The 17,721-nt window shown below is 38.8% G+C and overlaps 1 protein-coding gene across 1 annotated transcript in view; it reads left to right on the plus strand.

The window, feature by feature from the left end:
• Window positions 1-14,189, plus strand: part of OXCT1 (3-oxoacid CoA-transferase 1) — an 83,447-nt gene extending 69,258 nt beyond the window's left edge. Inside the window, exons 15-17 of the mRNA XM_082301490.1 lie at window positions 1,538-1,618; window positions 3,503-3,604; window positions 10,411-14,189. Of these exons, the coding sequence (XP_082157616.1) occupies window positions 1,538-1,618; window positions 3,503-3,604; window positions 10,411-10,446 (219 nt within the window). The 3' untranslated portion in view covers window positions 10,447-14,189. The remainder of the gene's footprint in view (window positions 1-1,537; window positions 1,619-3,502; window positions 3,605-10,410) is intronic.
• Window positions 14,190-17,721: the final 3,532 nt, after the last annotated feature.

A 17,721-nucleotide genomic window follows, 5' to 3' on the forward strand; every position in this document is an offset into this window, starting at 1 on the left:
ACTGAAACATGGAGCACTGAATTGAAAACTCCTTTCTCATACTGTGAAAAGTTCTGATTTTAATATGTTGTGGAAGACTAAGGACATTTTTGTTCTTCAACAACAGAATTTTTTATTTAAAGCAGACTGGAACACCTAAGGTGTTATGTATCTCTACAATAGTCTTTTCCTTTAGCTGAACAAATATCTAAATCTGAATAAATTCAGATGGTAAAAATCATGCAGTTCCATTTAAATTGCTCTTCTTATACTGTCCTGACAGATGTCTTCCAAAAGTCACAGAATCATTTAGATTGAAAAAGATCATAGAGTCCAACCTTTGAAAAGATCAGGAAATGCATTACATCTTTAAGGCTAACTGGTTAATACAATAATCTTCAGCTCAAGTGTTAAGAAGCTCAAATGTATCAGTTCTCAGGGTTACAGAAGCCATTCAAGCTGTCACCTCTGTAAGTCCATGCATTTCAATCTCAATTAGGTACCAGGAGGAGACACTTAATTTCACAGGGCTGAAAAGTATATCTGATATGTTACTGAAGATATTATAAATAGCACAGATTAATCTTGGCTCTTAGGCAAATTGCACAAGGACATTCTCAAGATGGACAGGATATAAGCAGATCAATTGAAAGTAACTAGAATGAAGAAATAGTTCCTCACAGAGAAAGATAAATTCAAAAGCACATGGATTGCTCATTTTGTTATCATGCAGGAGTCAAACAGGCTGTGAGATGGCTCCTGATTAAGCCTTAAGGTAAACTGATGATTCTAAATTATGTAAGTATTGCATCCAGATGGTTAAATGAGACATATTATACTCTGAGTAATTTGAAATGCATAACCAAAAATTGATAATTAGACAAAAAAATAAAAGCATAGGGTAAGGGGAGAAGTGTTCACTTAATGCTACTTCTGTAAAACACTTAAAAATACTGACCAAAAAATGTAATGATCCATTTGCCTTATATCCATTCAGAGCTCTTGCAGCCTACATTAACTAAGTGTGATCTAGAGCCATTTGTGAACTCTTTTTGCATTTTTAAAAAATGAAAGGAAAAAAAGACAGGGACTTTCCCAGAGACAAAGTGGGAATGGGAATTCAGTGTGGGTAAATAAACTGGATTTACTGTTTTGAGAGTATGAGTGTGCACTTGAAGTCTGGGGATTTGAATTTCCTCTGTGTATGGCTGATCCTGCACATACCATTTGTGATAAAGGGTAACACAGGGAAATACGTTGTCCATAATGTTGTTTCCTAATTTTTGTCCTTCATGTGTCATCATTGAGGTTCCATGTATCTCTTGACCTCACATTGTAGCAGGAAGGGCAGATTATTAAGAAGCAGTGTGCAGAACTTTTAAACTCAGGAGTCCACTCAGTAGTACAGTAAAATTCTTACTAGTCTGCCATAGAAGTGAGTTTGAAGAGTGTTCTGAGTACACTGAATGTTTAAATAACACTGAATGGCTACAGTTGTGATTTCCATGAGCATGTTTGAGTTTTTTAAAAACAGATGTTTGCATATTGTTAAACACAGGGCAATGTCCATAAAATCCTGGAAAAATGCAGTTTGCCACTTACTGGGAAACAATGTGTGAACCGCATCATTACAGAGAAGGTAAAGTACTTTTCTTTACTTCTTATTAATAATTTTCTCCTCTATCCCTAATAACAGTAGCAAATCTTAGTAAAAAATGAAGAATATTTTCAGCATCTGTTGCCACTGAAGGGGAAAGATGGCCTTGGAGTTCAGGTCCAGACGTCTTGGGGCTCGTATTTTTCCTTTTAAAACTTTGACATCTAGCATACTGAACTGTACCCTTAGATTCCTTCAGAACAAAGATGCCTCCTATGACAAGCATGAAAAGTGTGTATCTCCTTATTTTTCCCAAAGTATTTCTGAAAATTTGCTGTGAGATGCAATTTTCGAATGCGGCTGTATCACAGCTTGGGAGGCAAAGGGGCATTGTTGTTTGGTTTTGGTAGGGTTTTTGTCCTTTTGTTTTGTTGGGGTTTTTTTTCCCGGCAGAGCACCTATAGGTTGGACAATTGGCATCTTCTTTCATGTATACAGGTTTCAGAGAAACCTGTGGCTGTAGCAGAGCTTTAGTTCTCTTGTCCTTACTTGATTCCATTTGTGAAGCAATTTATTCTCCGGTAAAAGTACATATGAGCATCTGATTCTGCTGCTGCTCAAAGTACATTAGTGGATCTTTTAAGCAAAGGATAAGTGACTTAAGGTTTCTTGCTGTAATCATACTCCTTTTATTATCAGTGTCTACATTTTTAAGGACTTACAGTAGTCCCTCTGTGAGCCATCCATCATGCCAAGTAGAATGCATCAAGGATGCTGATGTAGAATTTGCTTTCTCATGGTGGGATATCGCTACATCTAAAGGATTTTTCTTCACAAAATAAGGAAAAATATATCAAAATGTGGAAGTTTTAGAAATATCTGTAATATTCATCAATTACCAGATCTTGTGGCTTTATCAGGAGATGACACAAATGTACGACAACATTTGGATAGTGTTGCAAATTCTTTTCCACACTAGCATCTTCGTGTGTATGTTCTTTATGCCCAGCTTCTCTTTTAAGACTTAGAGAAGCTGTCCTTTTTCAGTCCCATAAAAAGCAGTTTCATGTGCCCAGAGGACAGCTAGACTTCAGTATACTTCTGTGATGAACTTAAGACTTCACTTTCATTTCAAGTTCAAGCTTCACTGGTCTTTTGCTACTAAACTTTTATTTTTAAGGAAAATTACTTTAGACCTTACGGTTTCCTTGGCAACTAGTGTGCAACCTGTGTATCTCCCTCTGGTACGCACTATTAAAGTGCACATTGTTTTACAGGTGTTTTTATTTGATGCACTTGCAGGTCTCAGAAGTAGAGTGCGTATCTTATGAAGACATCAGACAGAGCAGCCTTTGCTCCTTCAGCCTCTTCCTCTCAGGCTTTCTTTTAAAAAATGCTGCAGAAAATATTGTCTTTCACGCCTAGCTTCTCAAAATTCTAGCATTTGCATTGGGTGTGCAGTAGCTGTTGGAGAAACTTATAGTCAGACAAAGGTGATCTCACTACTGGCCTTGAAATAAAAGAATGATGGAGACATTCTCTTCCCTTGTTTCTTTTGTCGTCTTTTGGTGGACATTGTCTTTCAGCAAAGAGCATGTCAGCCCTTTCCTTTGAGCCTCCCATTCTCACCAGAGCAGCAGGCATGGTCCTCATTTCCTGCAGTGATGAACAGCTGTACTTTTTACTCAGAAAACTAACACATACTAGATTCTAGATATTCTAATGCAGTCTAGATTCTTTTTCTCGGTACAAATAAATGTAGCAGAAATCTTTATCGGTCAGTCATGAAAGTGGAAAGTGGCATCTTTTGTTACTGAAGGAATGCTATCTACTTCAGCGCACCATTTTGTACAATGTTACTGCATTTACATCCTCATTTTCTCCTTTATTAATAAAAAATAATTATGTGCTTTTTGAACTTAATAGGCAGTGTTTGATGTGGACAAGAAGAAGGGATTGACCCTCATAGAAATCTGGGAAGGACTGACCGTAGATGATATCAAGAAAAGCACTGGCTGTGACTTTGCAGTAAGTAATTTTACAAACCAGTACAATTTGGAGTCAGAACAAATATTCTCCACAAATACTTACCACATGAAGACTGGTAGTTGAAGTAAGTTTTGTCTTTATAGGTGAGGACTGAATAGATTACCTGTGAGATTTACAATGAAAGATAATTTGCGGTTAATATAGTGTGATGATGTTGGAAGCATCAGAAGCTAGGAAGGCCAGGAGAGATGGAGAAATGACTAAGAGTAAAAAGACACGTGGAAAGTAAACTTCTGTGCTTTGAAGATGGGAGGTGATTACTCTCTGAGAGATGGAAAAATATGTGATTTTTTTCACTGTATAAGTTTACCTAACTCTCTGTAGCTAAGTTTCCATGCTATCTTTAGGTGAAGTTGTGAATCTTATTGACAGGAGTGACTACTGTTGTCCCCTCTGTGTTAGTAGTGCCAATCAGTGAACTGCTCTAAGACTGCCTTGTATGAATGGAATTTATGCTCTTCATTAATCTAGAAAGCCCCTGCCTTTTGACATTCACATTCATTCTTAAGTCTCACTTAATGCAAACACAAAACTGGCTTATTAATGGACAGCTGTAGCACTCTAGAGTGTAACTGAATGCATGAGTGGTTGATAATACAGTTTCTTCATGGCCTGTCCCTACATGAACATTACAAAATCTTTTCTTCTGTGTTGTGAAGTCTTTTGGGGCAGTTCAGCCCTCCTTTGGCAAGGGCAGCAAGTATGACAGTGTACAAACTGTGCTGTAAAAGTAGTTCAGGAATATTTAGTAGTGAAGTAAAATACTCCTGTTTGCAGAGTTCATGGCATGGCTATGGCGCCTAATTCACAAGCTGCAGAGCATTTAGTATGTGCAAGGGTTTTTTATTAAGGCTTTGAGCATATTCTTGGTAGAAACTTCCTGAGCAATGAACCTGTGAAATTTAATTTATTTCTTGTGTCCATAGGAGAGCATTTCTGATAACTAAATATGACTGTGTACGTTTCTTCTTGGATATTTTAAATAAAGATCTTTCACTGCTGAAAATACCTTAAATTATCTGAGAAAAAGATTTTGGATTAAAGACTAGTGGCCTGCAACTGCAAAGTGCAGGAAGCTGCTACAGAATCGCTTTGCTAGGTTACTAATTTTCCATATAATATTTTAGGGAAGTCATTATTATATTTTAATTTAAAGTGGAAGCAACCTTCCTTATACAGCAGATCTGTGTGGAAATGAAATGATTCCTTCAGCTTCTGACTTTGATCTTTGAAAAAATTACCAAATTTTTTAAACTTTGGTAATGTCAAGACTTCCTTTTCTTCAGCTGATCTGCCTGTCAAGCAGCTAGCATCCAGAACTAAAATATAGAAATGAACTTTTTAGGTTTGTATCTATTGCAATCAGTCACTTTGTTTTGTTCTTTTGTATTTAATTGAGGAGTAACTTCATGATGAATTTGAAGGTGCACTGTTTAATAAGCACTTAAATAGATGTAAACTACAGAAAAGGACTTCTGTTTTCAGAAGACACTGAAGACACTCCTTAATTGTTCCAAACCTGCTTGTTGGAAGGATTTTGGGTTTTTTTTGGTTGAGATGACCAACAGATACATATTCAGTTAAGTGTGTTTTTCTCAAAGTAAAGTCCAGCTGCCTATGCTCAAGGCAGTGAAAGCAGAAGCAAACAAAAAATTCAGAGAAATAAGTGATAAGGTTAAAATGATGGGCTATGAGATTAAGCTCTGCAGCAGGTATGATAGGGCAAGACAATTAGGTCCAAAGAAAAGATGAACACCACCCACTGTTCCTTGGTGCTTTCCTGGAAATGTCACAAAGGAATGATTTAAACTTCAAATCTTTAGTGTAGCCTGAAGTTAGGAGTTGATGAGAGGTATTGGAACAATGCACTGTCTGGGTCCCTGGGATATGTCTCTCTAAGATTAGGAAGGGACCCTTCACAGGAACCATTTCCTAGTTCTCCAGAAGGCAGGCTCCAGTACAGTCTGCTTTGTTCTGTTGCTGCAGTCATGCATGAAATCATGAGCTGTGGGCATGAAAAATGTAGATGCTTCTTGGTTTATGCATTTACATGTACTTACCTTGAAAGCAGTGGCTTGCATAAATGCTTGCAAAGCAATGCTTGTTTGCAGAGTGTGTACCTCTGCCAGAGTACGTGCAGGTGTCACTGACGTACTGATGGGTCCTTGCAAAAGTGCCTGAAATCACTACAGCACTGCAGGTTAAAAGCATGACATGAACCTGTGGCATGGAAGTGCACTAGCCCTCCCTTCCTTCCTCCCTCCCTTCCTTCCTCCCTCCCTTCCTTCCTCCCTCCCTTCCTTCCTTCCTCCCTCCCTCCCTCCCTCCCTTCCTCCCTTCCTCCCTTCCTCCCTTCCTCCCTTCCTCCCTTCCTCCCTTCCTCCCTTCCTTCCGAATTCCTTCCTTCCGAATTCCTTCCTTCCGAATTCCTTCCTTCCGAATTCCTTCCTTCCGAATTCCTTCCTTCCTTCCTTCCTTCCTTCCTTCCTTCCTTCCTTCCTTCCTTCCTTCCTTCCTTCCTTCCTTCCTTCCTTCCTTCCTTCCTTCCTTCCTTCCTTCCTTCCTTCCTTCCTTCCTTCCTTCCTTCCTTCCTTCCTTCCGAATTCCTTCCGAATTCCTTCCGAATTCCTTCCTTCCTTCCAAATTCCTTCCTTCCTTCCAAATTCCTTCCTTCCAAATTCCTTCCTTCCTTCCGAATTCCTTCCTTCCTTCCGAATTCCTTCCGAATTCCTTCCTTCCTTCCTTCCTTCCTTCCGAATTCCTTCCTTCCTTCCTTCCTTCCTTCCTTCCTTCCTTCCTTCCTTCCTTCCTTCCTTCCTTCCTTCCTTCCTTCCTTCCTTCCTTCCTTCCTTCCTTCCTTCCTTCCTTCCTTCCTTCCTTCCTTCCGAATTCCTTCCGAATTCCTTCCTTCCTTCCTTCCTTCCTTCCTTCCTTCCTTCTGAATTCCTTCCGAATTCCTTCCGAATTCCTTCCTTCCGAATTCCTTCTGAATTCCTTCCGAATTCCTTCCGAATTCCTTCCCTTTCCCCCCATCCTGTAATTTCCTGAATTTCATATATAGCAAACAACTACAGGTTCTTTGCTTACTTTTGAATTTCAGAGAATAGGAATTTGAGCATAGTGATAGGCATTTATTCAGACTGCAGCATCCTTGGTCCTTTTTCTCCACATTTCAAAACTCTGCCTCAGGCTTTCTTGCAAGAGTAACAGTTGTGCTTGTGATTATTTATGTTCACTGAATGAGATATCTTGGGTTTATTTATATCAGTGACAGGAGCTTTAGTGATACTGTATTGCCACAGTAAAAGCAGGATCATATATTTTCCTGGTTTGAAACAGAACTAATCAGGGGAAAATGAGCAGCTGACCCCTTTTTCTAGCAGCTTTTTTTCAGTAGATCCAGTGTATGAACTGAACTAAAACAAATACCTCTCTAGGTTCCCTAGAAATGAGATTTTAACAGATAGCTGTATCTTTATATGTAACTGCCTCACCCCATGTAGACTACTCCTGTTTGGAGAGGAGAATTTCATGGTCTATATGGCCATATTTGAGACACGTTTGACTATACAATTCCATTTCACAGCCTACTTACTTACTTGGAAAAACATCTCCTAAAGAACATTTGCAACAACAAAATGTCAAAGGAAACATGATTTAGAGTCAACAATCTTCATCATAGACTGGCATAATTTAAAAAATAAACAATTCACCCTCAATTTTACTGTACTGTGAAGACAAAATGTTAGCTTATCTCGCATGCTTAAATAAGATTTGCTGTAGCCTAGCATATAGATCACCTTGGCAGGCAATCTGTTTGGGCTTGTACTGCCTTCTGCCATTGATGAGATTGTGGCAGAACGTACTTTTGCAGATGTATTTAATTATAAAAATAATCAGGATAAGTCACAAATCCCCACCACGTTTTTTTTCCCCCTTAATTTTAGAGCTTGTTTTTTCAAAATGTTCTTAAAAGATAGCATGAAGTATAGAAAAGGCATCTGCCAAGCCTAGTGTATGTTTGAAAAGGAATTGTGTCTCCAAGTCATTGAGTTCAAAATGATATGGGATATAGATTTTATTTTCTGGAAGTACATTTTCCTTTGAGGAACATTTTCTTTCGAGGTTCCTGCAAGACTGAGTTGATTTTTAAATTAATAGTGTGGGGATTTTTCTTGATCAATCACCTGTGCTGCAAAAACCATTAAGAAGAGATTTTTGTATCACATATACATATGATGTTAGAATTCCAGTTTGCATTTATCTGAAATTAAACAATAGGTGTTAATAAGAGACAGACAACTTTTATTAACTTAACAAATATGCTAGCTTTTTTTTTTTTTTTGAGGGGCTTATTTTAAATTTTTGAACAGTAACTTGCTGTTGCATGCTTGTTGAGGTCAATAGAACTTAACAGGATTCAGCATTATTCAGAATCAGAACCTGAAGGAATGCTTGCTACATAGGAATTCAATGAAATAAGCGTAGGGCTGTTTGTGTAGCTGAAAAGGGTATTTTGGGTTTGGGAATCAGAGATTCAGCAGGCTTGAATTGCAGCAAGGCCCAGAGCCCATATTTCTCTTACCACTTGAGAGGCCACGTACTGGACTGCACAGGCCAACTCCTCCCAGAACACCTACCTGTCCAACATTAGCAAGGTATTTGAAGCTTCCAAGATAAGATGTTCTTCCTGTAATTGAATACTATTAAGAACATGTTGCTTAGGAGGTACTGTGAGAAAGTAGGAGCTCTGAAACTGCACACTGTGAATACAGTCTTCATTAAGACCCTTTAGCCCTTACCAAGTACTGTGCTCTTGGCACAAGGTGATACTGGATTGACTGTCTCTACTGGGATTTAAAGCAGTGGACTCTGCCCTTTCTGCATTTCTGCATTACTCCCTGTTTTCCAACCACAAACCATCCCTTTTGTTACACTGGCATTTTTCTGCTTATTTAATCACATTTTAGTAGGCGCAAAAGTTGCATTTGGGTCCAGTTCTGAGTGGTGCTGGGCTCTCACCACCTCCATTATCTTGAGCAGACATTATGGCACATCACACTCACGGGCATCAGACCCTTCTGAAGTGGATTGTGGTACACACAAATGACAGCTGTTAGCATCAGATGCACAGACATCACATTTAATGTAATGCGCTCATCAAATGTAAAATGCTTGATGTTTTGATGGTATTGAAATCTACAACATCAGAGAAAACAGTAATCTCTCCAGTAATTGCCTTTGTCATTGTTTGCAGAATACAGATTTTAGTGGTTCTATCTTTGTCCTCCAGTGTTTACCTTTACTTAATGGAACCACCCCTGGCTGCGGTAGAAATAGGCCCAAATAAAGTGAGGCACATGGTAACTTGGACTCTGAAATGTTGAAACATTTCTGGAGTGAATCCAGGAATGCTGATGCATTGTACCTATTACATCTATTTATTATCCTAGTTCACGCACAACTTTGAAAAAATCAATGAATGGTTGCCATCCACTGAAACATTTCATTAGCATTTGATAGAGTAAACACATTCTTCATGAACTAAGTTTTCCTCAGTGGCTATTCTCATAAGGTTATAAATGATGATACATAGTGGCTGGAGGAAAGATTACATGGAAATCTAAGTGGTACAGAAAATACAGCTCTGTACCTCTAAAAGAAAGAGGCTTTAATGCTTGAAAAGGCACTTATATATTATTCTTTCATGAGTTAGCTTCTTGAGTACCGTTAACTGAAAAAGATGGGTTAAGGAGGCAGGAGGATGCAGTAGGTGATGCTTCCATGGGGCACATTAATCAACTAAGAGCCAGATTATCCATGGATTTGTTTTTCATCCTGAAAAAGTAAGATCACAGGAGTTATTTCTGATCTTCATTCTGGGACATCTCTTTAAATAGGGCTGGGAACAGGAGATAATTAAAGAGGCTTGGATCTTCTGGGGAGACCTATTCCTCAGGGTTTTGTGTAGACCTGGAGTGAGAGTTCACGCAAATGTTAACTATGCTGCTCTACAAAGTCTTCTCTGTATTGTTCCTATTAACACCTTCTTTCCTCATCTAACTTCCTATGTAGGCTTACTATGCTTTATTTTTGGTCTGCTGTACATCTTATAATATCACTAATTGAATTTTGTGAGTGAATGAATTAAAACAATAGAATACATAAATGTGTCCTTACACAAAAATGAATGTGAATGGGAAAAGGCAAGGTTTTTTTTTAAAAAAGCAAAATTAGCATTATTAAACCATAATTAAACAAATTGAATGTGAATGGAAGAAGGACATTTAAAAAAAATGGGAAATATAAATTTGATATTGTATTATATTATCATCAAACAAATAATCACATCAAATGTATCCATATACAGTAGTTGCAGAGTGTTTATCATATATGTATACCTTTGATTGTATATCCCCTGCTAACATGCATATTCCAAAACTCAGTTGACTGTTTCTGCACAGAAGACTGTGCAGGGGGCAAGTACAGGTTCATCTGGCCAAGCTCAATATGCTTGCTTCTTATACCAATGACCTATCTCAAAACAAATGAAGTTGGGGGTCTGGATACTAGCACCACACATACCTTACATTCTTACCTCAGAAAATTTAGTTGTGGTAGTGTTTATCTCTGACATACTGCAAATACAGCAGTTTAAATAAGTGCAGGGTCTCTAGTACAAATGGTACATAGTTGATACGGGTGGAAGTGAATGGTGGGTTGTACTGCTACATATCTGTATCTGTATGACAACTGTTGTGGGTTTTTTCCCTCCTTTTTGCTAGGTTTCACCGAAACTAATACCAATGAGGCAGATTTAAATGTGAAATACAGACTGGGCTTAACACGCAAGAAAGCTTGTTTCCAAATGGAAGAAATTGATGACTGTCTTGCAATTTTACTTTTTTTTTCCTTTTCTTTTTTTGTTTTTTAAGGGCTATGTAAGTAGTTTTCAGGTAGTTAAACTCAGCCTGTGACTATAAGCCTAAATTGTATTCTGCTTTCATAACATTACCAATTTTAATGGAATGGTGAATATATTCTCTAAGTTTTGAATCATGCTATAGTAAAATGTTAATGATCATTGTAAAAAAGAAAAAAAAAAAAAATAAGCCTTGTAGTCTCTCTGCCAAATACTAGGGTTTTTTACACAGAAGTAGAAAACAGCCATGCAAAACTTATGATTGCCTCTGTGTTTCCTGATATCTGTTGCTCTGGAACTACAGCACTTATCATATCCATTCTCCTGTGAAGGTGTGGGTTTTTCTTTTCTGGAGTGGTCTATAACAAATATATGTATCTGTACAGAGATATTGGGAATATGGACGTTCCTTTTCCTGAACTTTTTCATCAGTCTGTAACAAAATTGTTTAAATCTGTGGAAATAACTGGGATCTAAATATATCTACTGTTTCCACAGTGTGTGTCTGTTGGTATTGAGAGGCCCACGCCTCCCAACCCTTTAAATTTCAATCATACAAACTAGAACGGAGCTAGTGTGAAGGAGGTAGATTAAAAAGTGTCCATCCTCATGCAGACAGCTAGTAGCTGCACAATTTCCCACATGAACTGCTCTTATTCTCCAGATATAATGCTTCTCCCCAGCTACCAGTCAAAGGCAAATGAATATTGTTTCTGGAGCCAGGTCTGTCCTTCCAGTGTTGCATAAAGAAACAGGGGAAGAGAAGGTTGTGAACACCTTTAAGATTCTTCTGAAGGGAATACAGATGGTCAAGGGTAAAAGAAATATGCACCACTTGTCAGTCAAGGCATCAGCAAAATCTAAAGAGTTTGGAACCCAATTTCATGATAACTTGAGACAATCAAAATTAAAAGACATTATCTCAGAATCATTTTTATGGATGTCTTCTTTTCCCTCTTACTTACAAAATAATTTTTGTATTTTGCTACCTTTGCCAGCAGGTAATATGACAGCTTTGGATCTCACATACCAAATCAGTACCATATGTCTTTATTATACAGAGCATGGATTGACTAGAAATCAACATTTACTAAAATACAGTGTTCTCTCTAACATAATGGTTTCTGTCATTTCTATCATTGGTATAAATAGGAGCACACAAAACACTTCACTTAAAATAATTCCTGACATCATGTTTGACATCAGGACTGTAGCATATTAAGTGACTGAAAGACAAGAAAATGTAGATGCACAAGAAAAAGTGTACGTAATGCCTATCATACATGTAATAAGCATGTTAAGCACATGACATAGAAAGATCTTCTAACACTAAGTGAATAAGGGATTCACCACAGTCAATGTGTGTTGTAGAAGGAATGTAACACATTTCTTGGGGAGCCAGATAGAAAAACCATACAATGTTTAGCTCTTGTACTAGCCTTTGTACAGAATTTTTCCATTCTAAAATAAGAAATGCTTCTCCTTCGTGGAAGAGTTACAAAATTTGTCTTGATCCACATGTAGGTTTTACAGCAGTAAAACTGCTTTGATTTGAGGTATTATTTTGTATAGTTGCACTTACCCTAAACAATTCTTTGTTAATCTCTTCTCTATACCACAACAGGCTACCCTTCATCCCAGAAAGAAATAAACAAAATGCCTTTGTAAACACCATTATGCCAGTACAAAAGTATTCCCATAAGACTAAGCTGTGACTTGAACTTGTGGCTGCTAGTGGGTGGTAGGCCATAGTGTAGCCTGAATCTGTAGGCAAGAGCTGATGCTGAGCCCATGGGAAAGAAATGTTTTGTACAAAGACCAGTGCTAATTTCATGATTATCATATACAAGTGATTTGGTTGATAGGTAATTTGCATCGAAGACTTGAAACTATATTATCATAGTGCTCCAATACATCTTAACACAGCATGTTAGTCTTAACATGTTTTCTCTATTTAGGTGTATTCCCTGTGTTACTTGCTGATTCCTCACAAGTTGTTTGGTCATTTTTATTGCTGTGGAGGTGGTTCAAGTTCTGCTCACAGAGATTTTGCAGATTAAAAATCTGTATGTAATAAAACCTGACTATTTTAGCTCACTGTAAACAGTTTCACTTTTGGATAGAGCAGCCCAGAGGCCTCTTCCCTAACGCATGGAGACTCTTCAGTGACGATTCTAACCCTTGTGGTGCTGTACACAGGAAAAGGTGCCTGTCTCTGCCCTCAGGGCCAGAGATGGGTGAAGAGGTACTCTGAGGGGATGGGTATAGTCACTGAAGGTGTTTTGTTCATCTTCACTCAAAGCTCTTGTAGAGAGTACCCAAAATGAATGCTGGGTTTAGGGGAGGATTATAGAAACTATTATACAGGGGAAGGCAGTTACTATTAACTTATCCAGAGGAAAAATAAACCCACAAAAACGGAACAGAAAGACCAAAGAACACAAGCATTTAAATAGATGGCAAGTCTTAAAGAAATCTATAAATTAAAATGTTGATATATTGCAATTACCTAAGCTACATTAGTTATAGGACTGATTAGTTAATTACCGTGAACATTTACACATCTATGAAGTACAGGAGAAGTGTCTGAGGGCAGGATCAGGTGTACACTGCTTCTGCCATAGAACTTCACTTTGCTGGCACACGCACAGAAGCCATTGTTGTCATTAACACATGGCTATAAAAAGACTAATGACCTGGTAATGTCTGGGAGTTTAGCACCTTGGTTTCTGAATCAAAGAATTAGGACCCAAGAACTCCTGATTTCCAGCTTTTCTGGTTCTCCACTTACTGCCTTGTGAAACGACAGCTGTGTTCTCTGCCTTGTCTCCTGTTGCTGGAAAAGGGGATGTTTTTCTTCCTACCTCACAGGGATGTTGTGAGGAATAAGAAGCTAAGGTCTGTGCAAGAGGTTAGTTGTTTCTCTTCAACTTGGGGATCACACTTGATCAAGGGTGTGGAAGAGTATTTGAAGATTGTCATACGTGCTGTACATTCAAGTTCTGTGTCTTATTTGTGTCAGTGTTAGTGCAAGAGAGCAAAAGTACATGGTGCTGAAAACTGGGGATAAAAGGAGAACAGGCTCTCTCCATATACAGCAATGATGCTGTAGCAACAGGAGACAAGATATGTATGTCAAATGTGAATTTTTTTTATCTTGAGGACAAAAGATTATGGTAAAATATTGGTATTGTTACGAAAATGTCATGAGTCCGCACAAGCTAATTGCAGCAAGCTTTGAATCCACTCTTTAAATTCATTTGTTGAGCAGGAATAAAAACTAAAGCACTCCTAAGTATTTCCCTCTCTGTGGACACAAGTGCGGTTCATAGGTAAGGTATACTCTGAGCAGTAGTTGCCATAGTCGGTATTGCAGGGATGAAGGTTTACTGGGACTGAAATCACTCCCTGCTTAACAGCACTTCACAAGACAAGGACAGCTGATACTCTTTGTCCTGAAGAAGGTGATAATTCTACTGTATTATCATATTGGACTTCACTTTATATTTTATTGATTTTTTGTCCCTGAAAAAAGAAAAAAATATAGAAATTGTAGTTGTACTGTAAACTCTGCAAACTAAACATCAAAGTCCTTTAATGTATCTGCAAAACAATCAATAAAGTAAAAATTCAAAATCGCAAGTTTTGTCTATTGTTATCAATTTTTGTGGTGTTCTGTTCTGCTTTTAGGACAAGTAGAAGTTTAGTTTGTGTTCACATCAGCATGTCACACCTCAGCACACGACAAAACCTCAGGGTCTTGTCTGAATGTGGATGGGTTTGATAAACAGAAATAATGACGCTCGAAAATCAGTTAACAGCTGGATTCTACATGTTCTCTCTTCTCACTGATGTCTCTGTTGGGTCAATCCCAAACATAATTATCACATTCATTTTTGAAATGACTTGTTTTTTCAATCAAGTTAAATAATGGACTGCATATGTAGTCCTTAGAGAAGTGATTTTTTACCTTTTGATTAAAACTGCTGTAGAACTGATCACATTTGAGATGTTAATCATTGATGTTAGCATGTGGCTGCACTCTGAAAATTGTAGTAGATGACACATGAAGACAAATTCCATTAGCCACCTACTGAATGATAAAGTAGATGATTGCAAAGGGATGAAAATGTCTGTGTGTAGTGGGGTCATCCTTCCATACCTGTCATAAGGTCATGCATAAATGTGTCATAGAATCATTTTCTCTTCAGTATCCTCAGAAAGCAGGTTGATAAATGTGAAAAAAAAAATGTTTAGAGTCATTTAAAAAAACCCTGATGTTTTGTTCTGAAATGAAACTCTTCAGTAATTTATATGTGTGGTCAAAATCCAACACCCCTGTAAAGGGGTCTACAAGGTAAGTGTTAAACCCCCTGAGATAATACAGCAGCCTTGCATCTCTAAAATCCACTCATACAAATGTGGAAGGTTACATTTTCCTCTGACAAGAGAAGAAAGCTGGTTGCAGGCATATCTGAGAGGTTTTGTGGTCCCTTGTGTGTCTTCTGTTGCTGCCTATGGTGCTGGTTTGGGCTTGGGTAGAGTTAATTCACAGTAGCTCGTATGGGGCTGTGTTTGCATTTGTGCTGAACACAGGGTTGATAACACAGAGATGTGTTCCTTATCCTGAGTAGTGCTTGCACAGAGCCAAGGCCCTTTCTGCTCCCCATCCCACCCCACCAGTGAGGAGGCTGGGGATCACAGGAGCTGGGAGGGGACTTGGCCAGGACATAATTTCTTTGCTGTACAGCAGTACTCTGAACCCCTCTTCTGCACCTATCCATCTTCTCCTGGAGACCAGGGATCAGTTCTTGACATACCTACACCACAGTGTGTTTGGCAGCTTTAAATGGAAGAATTTCAGAGAACACCAGGATGGGGAAGGAATTTCTTTTCTAAATGTATTTACCTAACATCAGGTTTTGAGCATCCAGCAAAAATAAAAGTAGCTATTATGTCTGTTATGAAAACTTGCTCTGCCTGGTTCACATCTTTATGTACATATTTAGAAGAACTAAGGACATGGGAGAAGTCCTTGCCTTCAAGGCAATTGGGTTCTTCATCTGCCTCCCATGATACTTTGATTTTATTGATTGTATTTTATTGGTGTAATGGCTTTCAAAAGCAAGCAGAACATTACTTATTGGTGGGAGCAGTAGAGTCTAAAACTAGAATTTTTATTTCCATGTCCTTAAAACTGTCCCCTGAGCATGCAATCCAGAGAAAAACTGTTTAATTTGTGTAAAGCTTTGATAGATGATTAGACTGCAGGTGCTGCAGTGCTTTTGGGCACTGCCCCTGCTGCTATTGTACAGGTGAGAAATGCTGTGTTTGATGCAGTTCAGATCATCACGCTTGTGTCAAACCTGTGTCTGTACGAGGTTGACAAGCTGGTGTCCACCCACCTGGCTGCTGAAGGGTCTCACCATGTATGTAGATTTATGCTGTTTTCAACACAGAAGTGGCACAGCCCTAGCTCCTTTGAAAAATTGTCACGATGTTTCTTTCCCTGTATTAACTCAGCAGAGAGAGTTGTTGTGAAGGTTCTGCTCCTAACCCTGTCCAGTAAGCTTCAAAGCACATCTTGCTGGTCCCAGGAAAACACCTAACCAGCCATGCTGCCCGGGGAGCTGGGTGAGAGAGCTGCTCTAGTGAATAATGTCTTACTTTGCAGAAAGGATAGTAAAAGCCACAAGGCTGTGAAGGAAGTCAAGAAGGAGTAGATGTTCATCTAGTGTGTAAGTAATTCACCAAGCAGTGGCAAGCCTTGAATTATCTTTCAGAGAATGGCTCTTCTTTTATTAACATGCACTTTTAAATGTGTAAGCAACTCACTTCCCCTCTTTTCTGGCTCTCCCATGTGTAGGCACCTACCTGCATTAACTCGGGTGTTTCAGGGCAAGCACACAACAAAACTGTGAAGTCTCTTACAGAACTGGCAGGTCAAGCGATGTAGTGCTACAGCACCTCAGCACAGCACAGAGAGGGATTTTCCCTTTTAAGATTAGATTGTCTAAATGAATCAAACTTGTTTGTAGGTGCCCATGCCAATTACTTTTATTGTTTGGATAAATTCGTAAATATTCTCTTTGGTTCTGTCGCTGGAAAGTACATAATACATAGGTAGAAAAGGGAACTGAAAACTTCTGTAAATGCAGGGAAAACCTGTTTCTAGATGAGCAAAAACTGCAGCCAGGAGGAGAATTAGTTTGCAGAAACTGAACAAAAGCAACATGAAAAGCAAACTTATATGTTACCACCGAACAAAGGCAAGCCACAGAAGCAACACATTGGTGCCACTTAAGAAAGGATACAGTAATTTTAAGACAAATTCAATCTCATCTTTTAAGCAGCAAGTGAATAAAGACTATTAATTGGATCTGATGCCTATATCCTACAAAATCACGTTTCCCCCACCCCCTTGGAAAATTTGGCTGTATGAGCAATTAACACTTTCACTCAGATTTGTCCAAAAATGAGGCAAGCTATGTGATACTATAGCAGGCAAGGCTGTCTTGTCCAATAAATATCCCTAAAAATATAAAATTTAATCAGACACTCTGGCTTGCCAGTCATTCCTGTCTAGTTCCATCTTGCATTTGCTCCAATAAAATCCATCACCTGTGCTTTCCTCTTTCTGGCACCCTACTAATCCTAAACAAGTAGCTCCCTCTGCCCAAGGAAGACTACTCAAACTTCATCAGTTTTCCTGCTTGCCTGGGCTTGTTCTTACGGGGAGGAGAGGAAGTAGAATTGTGTGTGCCTGTGTTCAGCTGAGCCATGCCAGCAGGGGAACTGAGACCAGAATAGCAGAGCGGACATCGTGGGCAGAGATGGTGCTGGGCAAAGGTGTTAGAGAGCTACTGCTGAGCATCAGCACCTCTGGTGTGCTGGCCAGCTTCTAATGCACTTCCACTCACACATCTCTTGTCAGAAAATCCCAGAAGCACGGTATGTTCTTCTGACTGTTTTAAATTTTATTTCAACTTGGAGATCACATAAATGCTTTGTCTGAAAAATTAAAATAATGAACTCTAGTGAAGAGGATGAATCAGAGTGAAGAGCCAGGGGCTTGGCTACCCAAGCCCTGGGCATTTTCCTGACTGCAGTGCCCACTGGGGCAAGAAGGAAGACATCAGGCTTGGACATGGCTCTTCTCAGATCCTGGATGCTT

The sequence above is a fragment of the Coloeus monedula genome, assembly GCF_965178545.1.
Source record: "Coloeus monedula genome assembly, chromosome: Z".
Taxonomy (NCBI): Eukaryota; Metazoa; Chordata; class Aves; order Passeriformes; family Corvidae; genus Coloeus; species Coloeus monedula.